This window comes from Rhyacophila brunnea, unplaced genomic scaffold (assembly GCF_057557595.1).
Source record: "Rhyacophila brunnea isolate RB1 unplaced genomic scaffold, BYU_Rbru_1.0 scaffold_4, whole genome shotgun sequence".
NCBI lineage: Eukaryota > Metazoa > Arthropoda > Insecta > Trichoptera > Rhyacophilidae > Rhyacophila > Rhyacophila brunnea.
In genome coordinates, this window is record NW_028233068.1 from 29,370,748 (window position 1) to 29,384,486 (window position 13,739).

General features: G+C 30.0%; 1 protein-coding gene across 1 annotated transcript in view; it reads left to right on the forward strand.

Moving 5' to 3' along the window:
• Dr (muscle segmentation homeobox protein Drop) overlaps positions 1-6,860 on the forward strand; it is a 42,137-nt gene extending 35,277 nt beyond the window's left edge. The window contains exons 2-3 of the mRNA XM_085953906.1: positions 3,769-3,953; positions 4,667-6,860. Coding sequence (XP_085810032.1) covers positions 3,769-3,953; positions 4,667-4,987 — 506 coding nt within the window. The 3' untranslated portion in view covers positions 4,988-6,860. The remainder of the gene's footprint in view (positions 1-3,768; positions 3,954-4,666) is intronic.
• The last annotated feature ends 6,879 nt before the right edge of the window (positions 6,861-13,739 follow it).

A 13,739-nucleotide genomic window follows, 5' to 3' on the forward strand; every position in this document is an offset into this window, starting at 1 on the left:
TTGCGCGTTATGACCAACATGCACATTTTTGCGCTAGGTACTTACTAAACATGAAATAATATTAATAATACGTGTCATAATATACCTACCTATGAATTAAAATATCAAATTATTTAATTCACGATCATATTATTACTTAAGTATGTATCTATTTTGTGCTAATAAAAAATATAAGTAGGTACTTACTTAGATAATAAATAAAAAAAATCAACTCGCTCCAGTTACTAGAATGTGTCATGTTCTTCACATAAAAGCTGAAAATGACGTATTAAAATAAAATAAGTATCTTTGGCCCTTATCCAAGTACTAATGTCTCATTCAAATGAGATATTTGTGTGAGATGTATGCAGAAGCCGAACGATTTTAGAAGCGGTGACATGGGAATGTGTCTATACAATTATTATTATTATCATCTCTTAAGCGTGGCTTTGGGAAACACTAAACACTTGCAACTGTAAATTTTCAAGATTTATTACACCCCCCATTAGAAAGGATTTATTTTTAATTTGAATTTAAAATGTTTTGACAGACCGCTAGTGAGTTTATAGTGGATAAATCAGTTTAATTGTACACTTTTTCATTCAATATTTATATTTTTATTGTTGAACGATGCCAATTCGCTAATGTGAGTAATTGTTTTATTGGATAGTCTAAAAATATATATAGTATACTTAAGTATTTGATTATAAAATTAATATTAAATGAGACATATTAATAATGTGAGGAGACTATTCTGATATTAATTTAAATAACTCTCTTCCTAACCATTAAGTATTCTAAGTTTTAAGACTACACCAAGCAAGTTTTAAAAACAATAATAATAACATAACATACCACTATTTGAGACAACGCCTGCCGGTAGGTTTGGGGTGTTGAGTAAAAAAATTCACAAAATTCATTTTCACAAAAACCGAGGTTCGCTTATGAAGAGCTTTATTATGACCGAATATATTGTAATCGAAGCGTTTGCTTGTTTTATAATATTTTGGAAAATATAATGACTTGAAAGTAAAAAAGAGTTTTTTTCCATCAATCTTGTATTGGCTTCTAATAATATTATAATTATAATATACATTTTAAACGTGGCGAAATGTAACATGTAGGTACCTACGTACAATTTAAATGCAACCAGCACCCGGCATCTTTAGTTCACTATTGTACATACAACCGGTACATAAAATTACTATATTTGGAGAGATTCTGACGCCGGTTAGTAATTAAAGTAATTGATATCTTAATTTAAAACACAAATCTAATTGCCAAAAATTTGTTAAAGCAGTTGATACAGTAAAAATTATTAAGTAGTTAATTTCATCGTAATAAGTGATAAAGCACATTGTCGTGAATCCACAGGATGTCATATTTTTTCTAGTCGGTATGTAGGTATCTGAGGTGCTTTCAAATTATGTATATATGTAAAATCATATTAATTTTGAAACCTAATTTTCAACCAAGTAATTATTTATTTACCTAGATGGTTTTGGTGATAAATTTACAAGTTTGTCCGAGATTAATTTTTATGATTAATTACAAAATTAAATTACAATTACAAAAAAAAATACAGTAATATTCAGCAATTTAACGGTACAAAGATAAAATAAGGAAAGTTTCCTTTTAACTAGGATATTAAAATAAAATCATATAAGAGTGGGTATTCGTAAATAAAATGTAACCGAACGATTTTCTCGAGTGTGAAGGAAAATCAAACAAATTCAAAGAAGAGTGCCGAAAGCTCTTAAAAGCTATGTCGACAAAAACAAGCTTTCAATTAGTTTTGTTTACAAAACATTTCAACAAAGAATCTGTTCACATCTTTACACACAATTTCCACTAGGTACAACTAAGAATGTCTATAATAACTACTTATCTGATCAATATATAATAACATGTAGGTTCTAGTTACCTACTACCAATGAAATAATGCATCAGCAAGGAATACTATTATATTATTCTGGTATTTATTTTTTTATTTTTTGAGGTACTTAATAGGAAAGTGTGATTTATAAAATTTAATATTTTCGCACTGTAAGAATATTTCACATAATTGACATAGGTGCGACTGACATAGTTTAAATATATTTATATTATTTAGTATATTTTTTTGTAAAACCAAAATGGTCGTGGTACGACTATGGCAAACAGCTTCCCCTTTGGTTTGACCAAAACAAGACGCGTGCGATCGAAACCACGTAGGTATATATTAGAAGTCCTTCGTTTGTGTAGGTGTATTTCTATAATACTGATTAAATAACTAGAAAATCTTATTATTAAATTTAAAATTAATTATTGGGTATATTCAGGAAATGACTTATTTAATCACTAAATGAACTGATGTTGTAAAAGTAGTGTAAGTATACATACTTTGTATGTTGTTCAAAATATTCAAAGTAAGTTGTAAATTTACACCAAGCTTTTAAGAGAGATACTTAAAAGCTCCGTTTGCAAGTTTCCCACAAAGCTGCACCGAAATTTATTGAGCTTTTAATTTATATGCGATATTGTATGTGAGTTTATTGTTTCTTCGGTTGACATTGTTATGACGATACGATCACAATAGATTGTCACCGATTTAAAAACAAAAGAAAAACTATTTAGCCGATAAAATAATAATATAGTGATAGAAAGATACACATAAGATAAGTATTTTATAGTATGTTAGTAAGTGAGTGAGAAGTTATCACTGGGATGGTACTTTGGTACCTATATATTACCATAGTTTTATTTCGAAGAATAGAAAGAAGTAGACATGTTATTTTATTATATTTATTCAATCAAGTAGGTATGTAGGTATAGCAATCATATAGGTATAGCAAGAGCTTAAATGCTGACGCCATCCATAACACGTAATTTATTTATACGTTAGTTGACATTCTCCATAATATATTAAAATAAACGAATTAATAATTACACTTTATCGAGTATACTTAGATATAGACATTTTGTGATAAAGTTTATTTAGATAAGTACCTATTATCAATGCCCACAATGGGGGAGTGGCAACGTGTCTTTTGTGAAGTCGTGCTTCATGTGTTCGAATCCCAGGTCTGGAAAATTCACATGTTATTATTTTTCAACGTGTGTTGGAGCCAGAACATTGAACTAATACGTTGAGCATATTGTACCTAGCTATATATAGCTAGTTTATATTGTGTAATGTGCGAAAAAGATATGTAAATTCCGAATTATAATTATTGTAAACAGTGGTGAGCATTTTATTAGTGAAATCGAGAGTAGTAAGAAGCAATTACGAAAATTTGAATTATCCTACTCTCCCTCTATTATATTATATTCTCTATCTTTTTATTGCTATTCAAATCACGAATAGAAGTTATTACATTACTTAACGTCAAATACCTATTATCCTAGTAGTACTTGAGTGGCTAGGTACATACGTTTAATTATGTGAATAAAACAACACGTGTCAATTAAATAATGTTATTAGATATTTGTTACTTTATTAAACACCACAACAGGCCGTGAAGCCCAATAAAAGTGGCAAAACTCCCAGGCATGAGAAATTTACATATTAGATTATGTAAATAGATTTTGACCTCACCGGGATCGAACCCAGAACTCCGGGATTGAAGGCCAGCGCATTACGCACTGCACCATGAGAGCCGCCTATAAGCCTAGAGCAATAATATAAATTTTATTCATTTATTTTAAACTGCCAAATATTTTTAAAATACTGCTCATTATTTTGTATCGTTACGGAAACTCAAAAAGTATCTGGAACTATTCTGATATATTTTATTTTCTTTGTTGCAGATGCTAATGGCGAGCCCCCAAAACTAAAATGTAACCTGAGAAAGCACAAACCTAATAGAAAACCAAGAACCCCCTTCACCACGCAACAACTCCTGGCGCTAGAGAAGAAATTCCGCGACAAGCAGTACCTTAGCATTGCCGAACGAGCGGAGTTTTCCAGTTCGCTCAGATTAACAGAAACACAGGTTGGTTTATTTGACTGCACTATTTTTTTAAAACTAATTTACCCAAAAATGACGTTAACCAGAAAACATTCTTTTTCTGGAGAAGGCCTCAATTTTGGTAATTGGCAAAAAATCTAGATACTCGTATATCAGAATAGGTAGTTTAAATGTCTTGAAATAGGTTTTTTTCTTCTTTGTTATCAAATATCGTCGTTCATATTACATATTATATTATATTGTTATATTTATTTTGATATAATAATATACAAAAAATGCATCAGGTGAACATTGTAAGCTCTACATTTTAGACATTCAAACGAATCTGGTGTAGTACTGTTTTCGGGATTTGTTTGTGTTTAAAAGCTTTCTGTAATGTAAAAGAATGCTACATTTAAAGCCATACAACAGATGTATATTTTTTATAGGTAAATAAATTCAAAAATGGTAGATCTCGCAAAAATGATAAGTTTGGCAATGTTGTTTCAATAGCGTTTTGTTATAGTATAGTAGTATAGGTATGTAGTAGGAAATCTACTAAATTACTAAATTATTGATCTTGTAGTTGATACATTATAATTCCAAAGTACGAGTATATAAGAAAATCGTAACTAAAGCCTTTTACATAATATATATTATTTTTTGGATATTTTGAATACTTACAATAAATTTGTGATAGGTACATATCTGGTCTATATTAAATAATAATAAATCGGTACATTTTTTTTGTTCGGCAGGTTAAAATCTGGTTCCAAAATCGCCGTGCAAAGGCTAAACGCCTCCAGGAAGCGGAAATAGAAAAACTCAAAATGGCATCGTTTTCTCGCCACCCCCACCACGCGCTGTACCCCCACGCCCTGCATCAATACTTCCAGCATCCTGCTCATGCTGCGGCAGCACACGCGCATGCTCACGGAGCCATCGGTGCGCTCATGGGTGGACGGTCGCTTGGCCCTCCGTCCATGCTTCCTCCGCATCTCGCCATGCTCCACCAAGGACCTCCCAGTCCTCAGAACAGCGTCAATAACAATTCATCAGGACAGCACGCGACACCTTAGGATGAAGCCGCCGATTTTTTCGAAGTATTTTGGAAATATTTGGATGCAGCTATTTTAAGGCGCAAAGAAAATTACGTGTGAAGCCTGTTTTCTGTAGAGGTACAGAAAAATAGTTTTCTTGATTGAAAAATGCACAATTCCGGCTCACAAGTATATAGAAAAGAGTATTTCCTACATCATACGTTTGGACATAGGTACGATGAAATATATGGAATATTGTTGTCAAACAAAAATGTGATCTCGGCTACTCAAACACGACTAGAAACTCATCATCAGAATATCCAATCAGTTCTAATCTGATCGGAAGTAGTAAAATTAATTAACATAAAATAATGAAATGTATGCTTATTCTTACATAAAAATCACGTATTTTTGGACAGTTTGTTTCAATTCGATTGCTCAATATTTTACATTTGTGTTTATTAATTTTTTTATAAAATCCGTGGAAATTTAAATGCTGAAATATTAAATGAAGCCATATAAAGCAGTCAGTAGATATAGGTACCTTATTGTATTACAACAGTATCTAAATTGATTGACGTTGGAAAATGATAACTATACTACAGAAGAAAATGTTTTTAAAAACACGAAATACTCAAATACAGATCATTGGATAACTCAAAGTTATTTTATTAAAGTTTTTTTTTTTACAAAAAAATAGTTTGCTAAATAATTAAAATCACCAACCTATAAACCATCAGAGCAATTTGTGAATTTTATAAACAGACAATTACAAAAATGACAAAGTTTTAATGATATTTATTAAGAATTAAGATGATTGAGAGACAATATAAAAGTATAAGTGGAATTCATCTTTTTGTTATGAATAAAATGAATATTGTGAAAAAAACTGATACCAAACGAGTGAATGAATTGAGTGCAATACTTTCATGTTGAAGACAAGAAAAATCAAAATGTCGATAAAGATTAATTTTGAAGAGAAGGTTTTATAATTGTGTAAATGTAAATATGTATTATGTATTACTGAAATTGCTTAAGTAGGTATAGGTAGCTATAATACTATGTCTCATTCAAATACAAATTACCCATCATTGTAATATCTAAAAAGCTTTTTCAATCGGCGATAATATTTTTTTTTTTTAAATAATGACTTACCAGTGTAAATATTTATTTTGATTATTATTTTATTAGATGGTAACGAATAAAAGTTTCTTAGAAAATTATTGTAAATGCTTTTTCCAAAAAGTCTATTGTCCAAGTTCCTTATCGAATCTATAATTTCATACAAACTTAAATTAAAATGTATATTATAATATCTTTTGAAAACACCTAAGTTGTTCATTTTGTTTTCATATTATATGATAGTTGCCGTAATAATAAATTATTTTTGTATATAATACCAAAGAAATTGTTTAATAATAGTTTTAGCTATTACTTACATACTCACCGCAAACGTCGACGAAAGAAAATAAATTACATATTAGGTAAATTGAAAAGCTGGACAAAACAAATGCGTAAATGCTAAACTTAATTATAGTTTTGAGAGAAGCACACTTAAGAAAATCGATTCTCTATTTTTTACATAATATCAGTCATTATTTTGATTATCTATTGGAGGCACCTATAGTTGTTAGATCCAACATAAATTGTTTTGTGACATGGTTTATAAGAAATCTAGAATTCTAAAAACACTCGCAGCAAAACGCTTTAATTGTATTTAAAACATTCTTCTTTCCAACACTACAATAATTAATTTACCAACTCGAAAATATATGATGATCATATTGGTAGGTATTTAAAAGAAATATATTATAAAATCTCTATTCAAAAAGATAGAATTTATATACCTATCTACATTATCTATTATATTATTTTTTATCCATTCTACAGTAATGCAGTATACTTATGTTTAAAGTTGATATAAGGGAAACTGACGTTGATTATTACAATGTTTCGTGTGATATCGATGACCTTAGAGTAATAATTATCAAATTGCTTTTTGTTACTTACTTACATAAAAAAAACAGAAAAAGTATGTTATCTATCCCAATAAAATAATATTATTTCGCAACAGTGATAAATAAAATATTTAAATAAAAATTACATGAGTACTTAACTTTGTAAATATTAGTTAGTTACATACCTACGTAAGAGCAAAAAAACAAGTGATAGTCAAAATGTAGGTATTATGATATTATATATTTTTATTTTTGATTTATTCATTTGTAATTTTCAGAATTTAAGTAAATTATGAAATAATTTAGTAAGTACCTACGTATCTATTATGTTATAGGAATCTTGTTCGAATAAAATGAAAAAAATCAAAAATGAAATCGAATTTTGAACATATTATTTATATTGGAAATTTATTTTTAAAACTCTCGGTTTTTTGTCTATTATCTGGTATAGTATACATATTACCCCAAAAAACAAAATATAGTAAGTATGCAAATGTTTCCAATCATTCTAAATGTTTTTATACGAATTCTCGTGATTTTTGTATTCCATCGCAAAAGAAAAACATGTGCAAATGCACTGGCAAACAACCTATGCACTTGTTTTCAGGAAAAAATTTACACTTTTACTGGATGTAGCGACGTGTGGTCTCGTGATTATCATCTGAATAAAACGAACATTTTTTTACGATGTGGACTGTCCGAAGTACATTCAAAATGATATCAATGTTTGTATGTATTGAGTTAAACGTTAATAATTTAGTACTGTCACGTTATCACTCCTACATGCACTATGCGGTAAAAAATGTTTTTGTTTTAATAAAATATGCTAATGTTTAATTTTCCTCGGTGAATGTGAGGACTTACAGAATGTGTTTTGTACCTACAAAGGTTGTGAAAACAGGCTATCTGTTTTAATCTTTTAATGTATATTAAAAACTCATAGAAACTTCATCATAAATATAACATACTTTTCCACGTGCCCACATACATAATACAATACAATCTTTCAAATTAGATACCTGCCTACTGTATAGATGTATGACATATTGAGTATGTTTTGACTATCACTTGTTGAAAATTTAATTATAAAAATGTAATCTTAAAATTGTAAATATTAAATGGTATTAATTTTTTAATATTACATTGTATGTGTGTCAATTTAATTATTTATGTGATAAAAATATAATGATTTTGTAAATATTAAGACTTGAAAGATATGTTTTAAAATGGTACAATTATCAATACCTACCTGCTATTAAAATAATTAATAAAATATGCAATTTGTGAACAGATTGTGAATTAAACATGGAAATGACTTTTATTTATTATTTTTTAGTGATTGTCTTATCGACCACACATTATTTTCAAATCGTCATAATCATCATCGGCCTGGCTTGAATCCACTGCTGAATGAAGGCATCGTCTTCTTTTGCTCCTTTCTTGGTTCCTAGTTTATCGCTGTCAAAGATATCCGTCAAACTTGATGATTTCGTCGATATAGCGGGGTGCAGGGTGGTAATCGTTTAGTACAAATTGAGTTCGACTGTATGACCAGCAGTTGTCTATTAGCTAGTTAGCCGAGCAACATTTCCGATTTATAACCGTTGCCAGGGTCTTATTTACGTTTGAAAGGGCCGTGTATTTTTCTATAATCTAAGGCCGTGGGCTAATACATGTTGCCCCTTCAACTTCAACCATGAATGTTTTAACTGAAATTAATTATGTCGGTATGCATGTCATTATGTCTGAATTGAATGTCTGGTGAGTTCTGATAAGTGTACAAATTTGTGCACAATAATAATATTTCTTTCGGTGGCCTATAAATTCGCCACCCCACAAAAATAATAGAAATGAAAAAAAGTTACTTAAATTAATTAATGTGTCATTTTAATCAAAAAAAATATAAATCGCAAAGTATCTCACATTTTCATTATATACCTACCTACCTACGATGACCAAGCGGTAACATGTCAGTGTAAAATGTCGTGGGTTACGGGTTCGAATCATGGGACTGGCAAAAGTGGTTAGCATATATTTCTCGTAACTCTGTGGATGCCTATAATATAATCTTCTTAGGATCTCACATGCCAATATTGGCCGGGCACCTAAACACAAAATTTTTGTTTTGTTTATGTAATAACTATTGAGGAAACTTGTGAAAAATGCACCGCACCCGCAGTCGAATATCTTTGTTATTCTAGTACCCTTCGAATTTTATATCTTTGCGTGTCAGGCTATTTTCTGGGGCCCTTTGCCGTACAAAGAATTACTGTAGATTCGTTTTATATATTAAATTTAAATGTATGTTTGACACTGACCGACTTTATTCTTTGAGAATTTGAATTGTAGGTGGATAAATTGGTAAAGCACATTGGCCGGAATCTGATGGATGCGGATTCGAGTTCCGCATGTAGGTAAACTTGTTGACCGCGGAGCATTTAATTACTATTTACTTACTGCATTTAAATAACATGCTGATTATATCGAATGGCCAAATTAATGAGGGCACAACAGGTGTGCCGTCCATGTGGAAAGGATTAAGTATGTATGTATGTTTTCTTTACAATACACTATTTATATTCCTGGGAAATTTGGATATTAAATTCTGTGAAATGAAATGCTCATTAACATTTTTGAAAAAAATATGTATATGTATAGTCAACGATTCAATGAGAAGATACCACGGTATGTATGAAGATTACGGCGAAGTTTAACCAATATGTACTTATTATATTATGTTGAAGCTCAAAACATCGGAAAAATTCCATAGCATTAGGATTAGATGCATTTTTGCCATAAGTTTCTTTATTTTTTCGACGAAATTTTCCTATACATACACACCTACTTATATGCTGAGAGCTTTTTCATTTACAGTAAATTTAATATAAAAATACGTTACTGTGGGAAACGTGATCAACAATAATTAATTATTATACTTATAAATAATTTATCAGTTTTGCACTTAATATGAATAAAAATTAATTAAAACTTTTACGATGTAATGACATTTTGTATAGACTCTAAAATAAATACATAGATATCAGCAAGGCATATCCTAGTAAGTGGGAGTCCCCTAATTAAACAACTAAAATTGGACTACATGTATTATGATATTTCCTTTCAAAGACGATCAATGAAAGGCGGGACCGTAGCAGTAGGTATCCACGAAGTATATTAAACAAAATAAGGAATAAAAAAACTATTACTATATTATAATATAATTCTCCATTATTTTTAAATTTATCAATTTCCTAGGTTGATAATGAAGAGTGTTATTTTAGGTTGAACTTGAAATTGTAAAAATAACACAAAATTATCTTGTAATGAAAATGATTCTGGGCATATGCCCACCGTGGCTGTTCTTGACAAGGCACATTCTGGACGTCCAATTTTGGGCCATTTTTTGGGTATTGGAACATATTAATTTATTAATGATTTTATATTTATAATAAATATTAAGTACCTACCTACCTTACTAATTTAATACGATTTAGATTGGCGCCGCATTTGAAGCAGAGACTGCAGTGTTGCCAACTGTCATTTAAAAAAATATGCCAGATAGGGTATGAAAATAACCTATTTGGCAAAAAAACGCTAGATTTTTTATAATTAAAAAATTTCTAGAAACTACAACTTCGTCGAAATAAGTCATAATTTTTAACATTATTTTACGACATAAATTGAAGGAGAATTAATTGTTTTGCAACAACTCAGATACAACATTTAGTCATAACTTGAAACAATCGTATGTGACATTTAATTTATTGATACGATATTATAATGTACAAGCGGTCAGCATGTTGATTTTCAAGTACCCAAATTGGTAAAATATTGAAGCTTTTTTGTGAGAAATTTTAAGCTGGTTGTGGTGTCAAAAAACTCAAGACTTAACAACATAATATGCCAGATGCGTAGGTATTTTGCAAGCTAACTGGCATGAAAAACGCTAAGTTGGCAACGCTGAGACTAGATTAATCGCTTTTAAAATAGTGGGCTGCCTGTTTGAATTTTGAAAATAAGTTTCCTTAAGAAATCAATAAAGCAATTCAAGAAAAGAAGTTATCGAATCTCGTGAAAAGAGAGATAAATCACACAAGCTTAAGATATCTAGGTACTCACTGTTTCATTTTTGACTTGGGGGTATTATTTTTTTACCTAAAAAGTAAAAGATAGTAATTAATTATCAAGGTACAATGTCTACATAATAACGATGCTGGGGAATTTACGGACATTTGTTTTAAATCAAATACTACTTCAAAGAATTAATAATAGCGTGTCACTCTGCAAATATCAGAATAAGTAATTATAAGGCATTTGCAAATAAATCATTTAGTGATTTTGTTACATACTGGTCAAGCTACCTGTAGGTCACACTTTAAGTCAGAATGGACAGTTTGGCATTCTCATATTAATGGATTTAGAGCTTGAGTTTTTATTATTGTACTCATTTATTTTTATGTGTTCCTTGTCTCTTTTTATCATTAACATTTTTTTGTGCATCTAAATTTAACAAAAAAACGCACAAACTATTTTTGAATGGGTTTTAAAGTGGAACAAATAGAGTTCCTGGGGTCATATCAATCTCTTTGCATTTTATGAATTAATAAATGGTATCATTTTGACCTCTTATCGCGAGCCAATAAAATAAATTATTGCCAAGAAATAGACATCACAATATCATTTATAATTAGTAGTTAATTGATCGTTCTGTGTTTATTTTAAAAATTGTGCCAAGAATTGAAATGACGTGCGATGACATCTCGCATGCCAAGCAGAGATGAACTGAAAAAATAGTTAGGTACGGAGGGTATTTATATATTTTTAATCAAGTGTTATAATGGCAACCACTGTTCCTAAAGCAGATGTTTCTGAAGCCGTGGGTATCAGGACCGACCCAGCATCTTGTAAATATATATGTTACTTCTTCAACGCGTCTTTGGTACAGTACAATAATACTATCGGTTTGGTGAATGGACAACTATTTCTGATGAGCATACTTCAGTGAAACGGCAAATAATTTTCAGCAATAGGTGGGACTTAATTTCGGCCGCGTTGCCAGTCGGAGAGCGATAGTCGACCTGTAAGCACGTCAATTTGTTTTGTGATAGCGTCGGAGGAATTAATTTTTAAATCGTGTAACGACGACTAAAAAATATTATATATTTACTCGAAAAACAAAACATGTCAATGAATATATTATTATTATTACTTAAATAACAATAAACATAACATTAAATGGACGCATATTGATTTCTTATAACAAATTATGTTTTGTTCGTCATGCGTCGTTTGCACAATCTGCGCGTCGTGTAGACACGATTGTTTTAGACCGTGCCTCAGCTGAAATACGTCCAATTATTGGACACCGCACTGCTGAATTAAATAAATATACGTTCGTTACGATATTATACAGAAAGTAGAAGAGGAATTTTAATCAGTTCTATCTACTACTTAGTAGTTTTAATTCATTTTTAATTTAATTATAAAAATAAAAGAACTCTCTTCTCGTTGGAACGTAAACATATGCACAATTAAATTGTTATTAATTACGTGTGTATCTTTAACTTCTTACCAAGTATTAAATAAACATATAAAAATTTAAATATACATAATAATATTAAATATATATTTTAAAAGTACATTATTTCACGCACGTCTATTAACTTTCGAATTTTTTTCGATTGCGTGGCGCCCAGTTGTCCCGGCGCCGAATCGTCCTAGACCCTATATTGAATCCTTAATACTCCTGTTACTGTAATGACACCTTAGGTTACCCAACCCATTAAACTGCAAATGTTTAAGTTAATACGAACTTCGGCATCTTCATATTTTGGCTATCATCGTTTTGGAACCATCAAGGTATTACATCTAATTAAAATGTTATTATTTTAAAAATCGATATAAATTATCCAGTAAATAACTATAATTGATAGATATCCGTCAGATTTTATTTAAGTACTTGTCATAAATTATAAATTTACATTGCAAACAGATTGCGACGCATTAAGAACAAAAGAAATATATCTAAAAGTATTTATGCGACAATGACTTGGATGCTGTAAGCATGTATACAAATATTTGTACGATTATAATTAAGCCTTTTTGATCATTTTATAAATAAAACAACTAGCAGATAATGATGATGAAACATTATTAGAATAATGTTGCCAAAATAAGGATATCCCTTTACCTACTGTAATATTGTCAATCTCGTAGGGTAACTCAAGGTGACATCACCGGAACAGATGGAATTTATTAACATCGCAAAGGGAATTTTAAAAGGTTTTAAAGATTAACGTTTTCATAAGAAAGCACTATTCCGGTGTTTTCCTTTGGACAGTAAAAATATTGTAACCTTTACAGCATTTTTAAATATTAAAAGCTTGATTAAATACTTATTACATTTGAAAGATACGCGCCTTTGTATTTTATTGGTATGTTTTTGTTGTATGAAAAAACACAACGTAGTAATATTTATCAATCAAGTCGTGTGTAATATTTTTTTGGACCAAACATTCATAATATGTCACTAATTTTGAGGACAAATGATTGCGATAATTATAGGTTATAATTATAAATTAATTTCATTGATAAAACATTGTCAACAAGACGCAGTAGGTACCTTAATATAAATGGTAAAAATATCAATTCATACAGCAACAGCATCGATTTTTTTTATAAAACACACGGTTCTACTCCATTCATAAAATATATTTTTACTCGACGAACTGTCAATGTATATCTGGTAATCGTGTCACATTTCGCCACAGCACAGTTCACTGTGAGCTGTCTTACTAGTTACTGGAAAGAATTGAGATTAAACAATAACACAT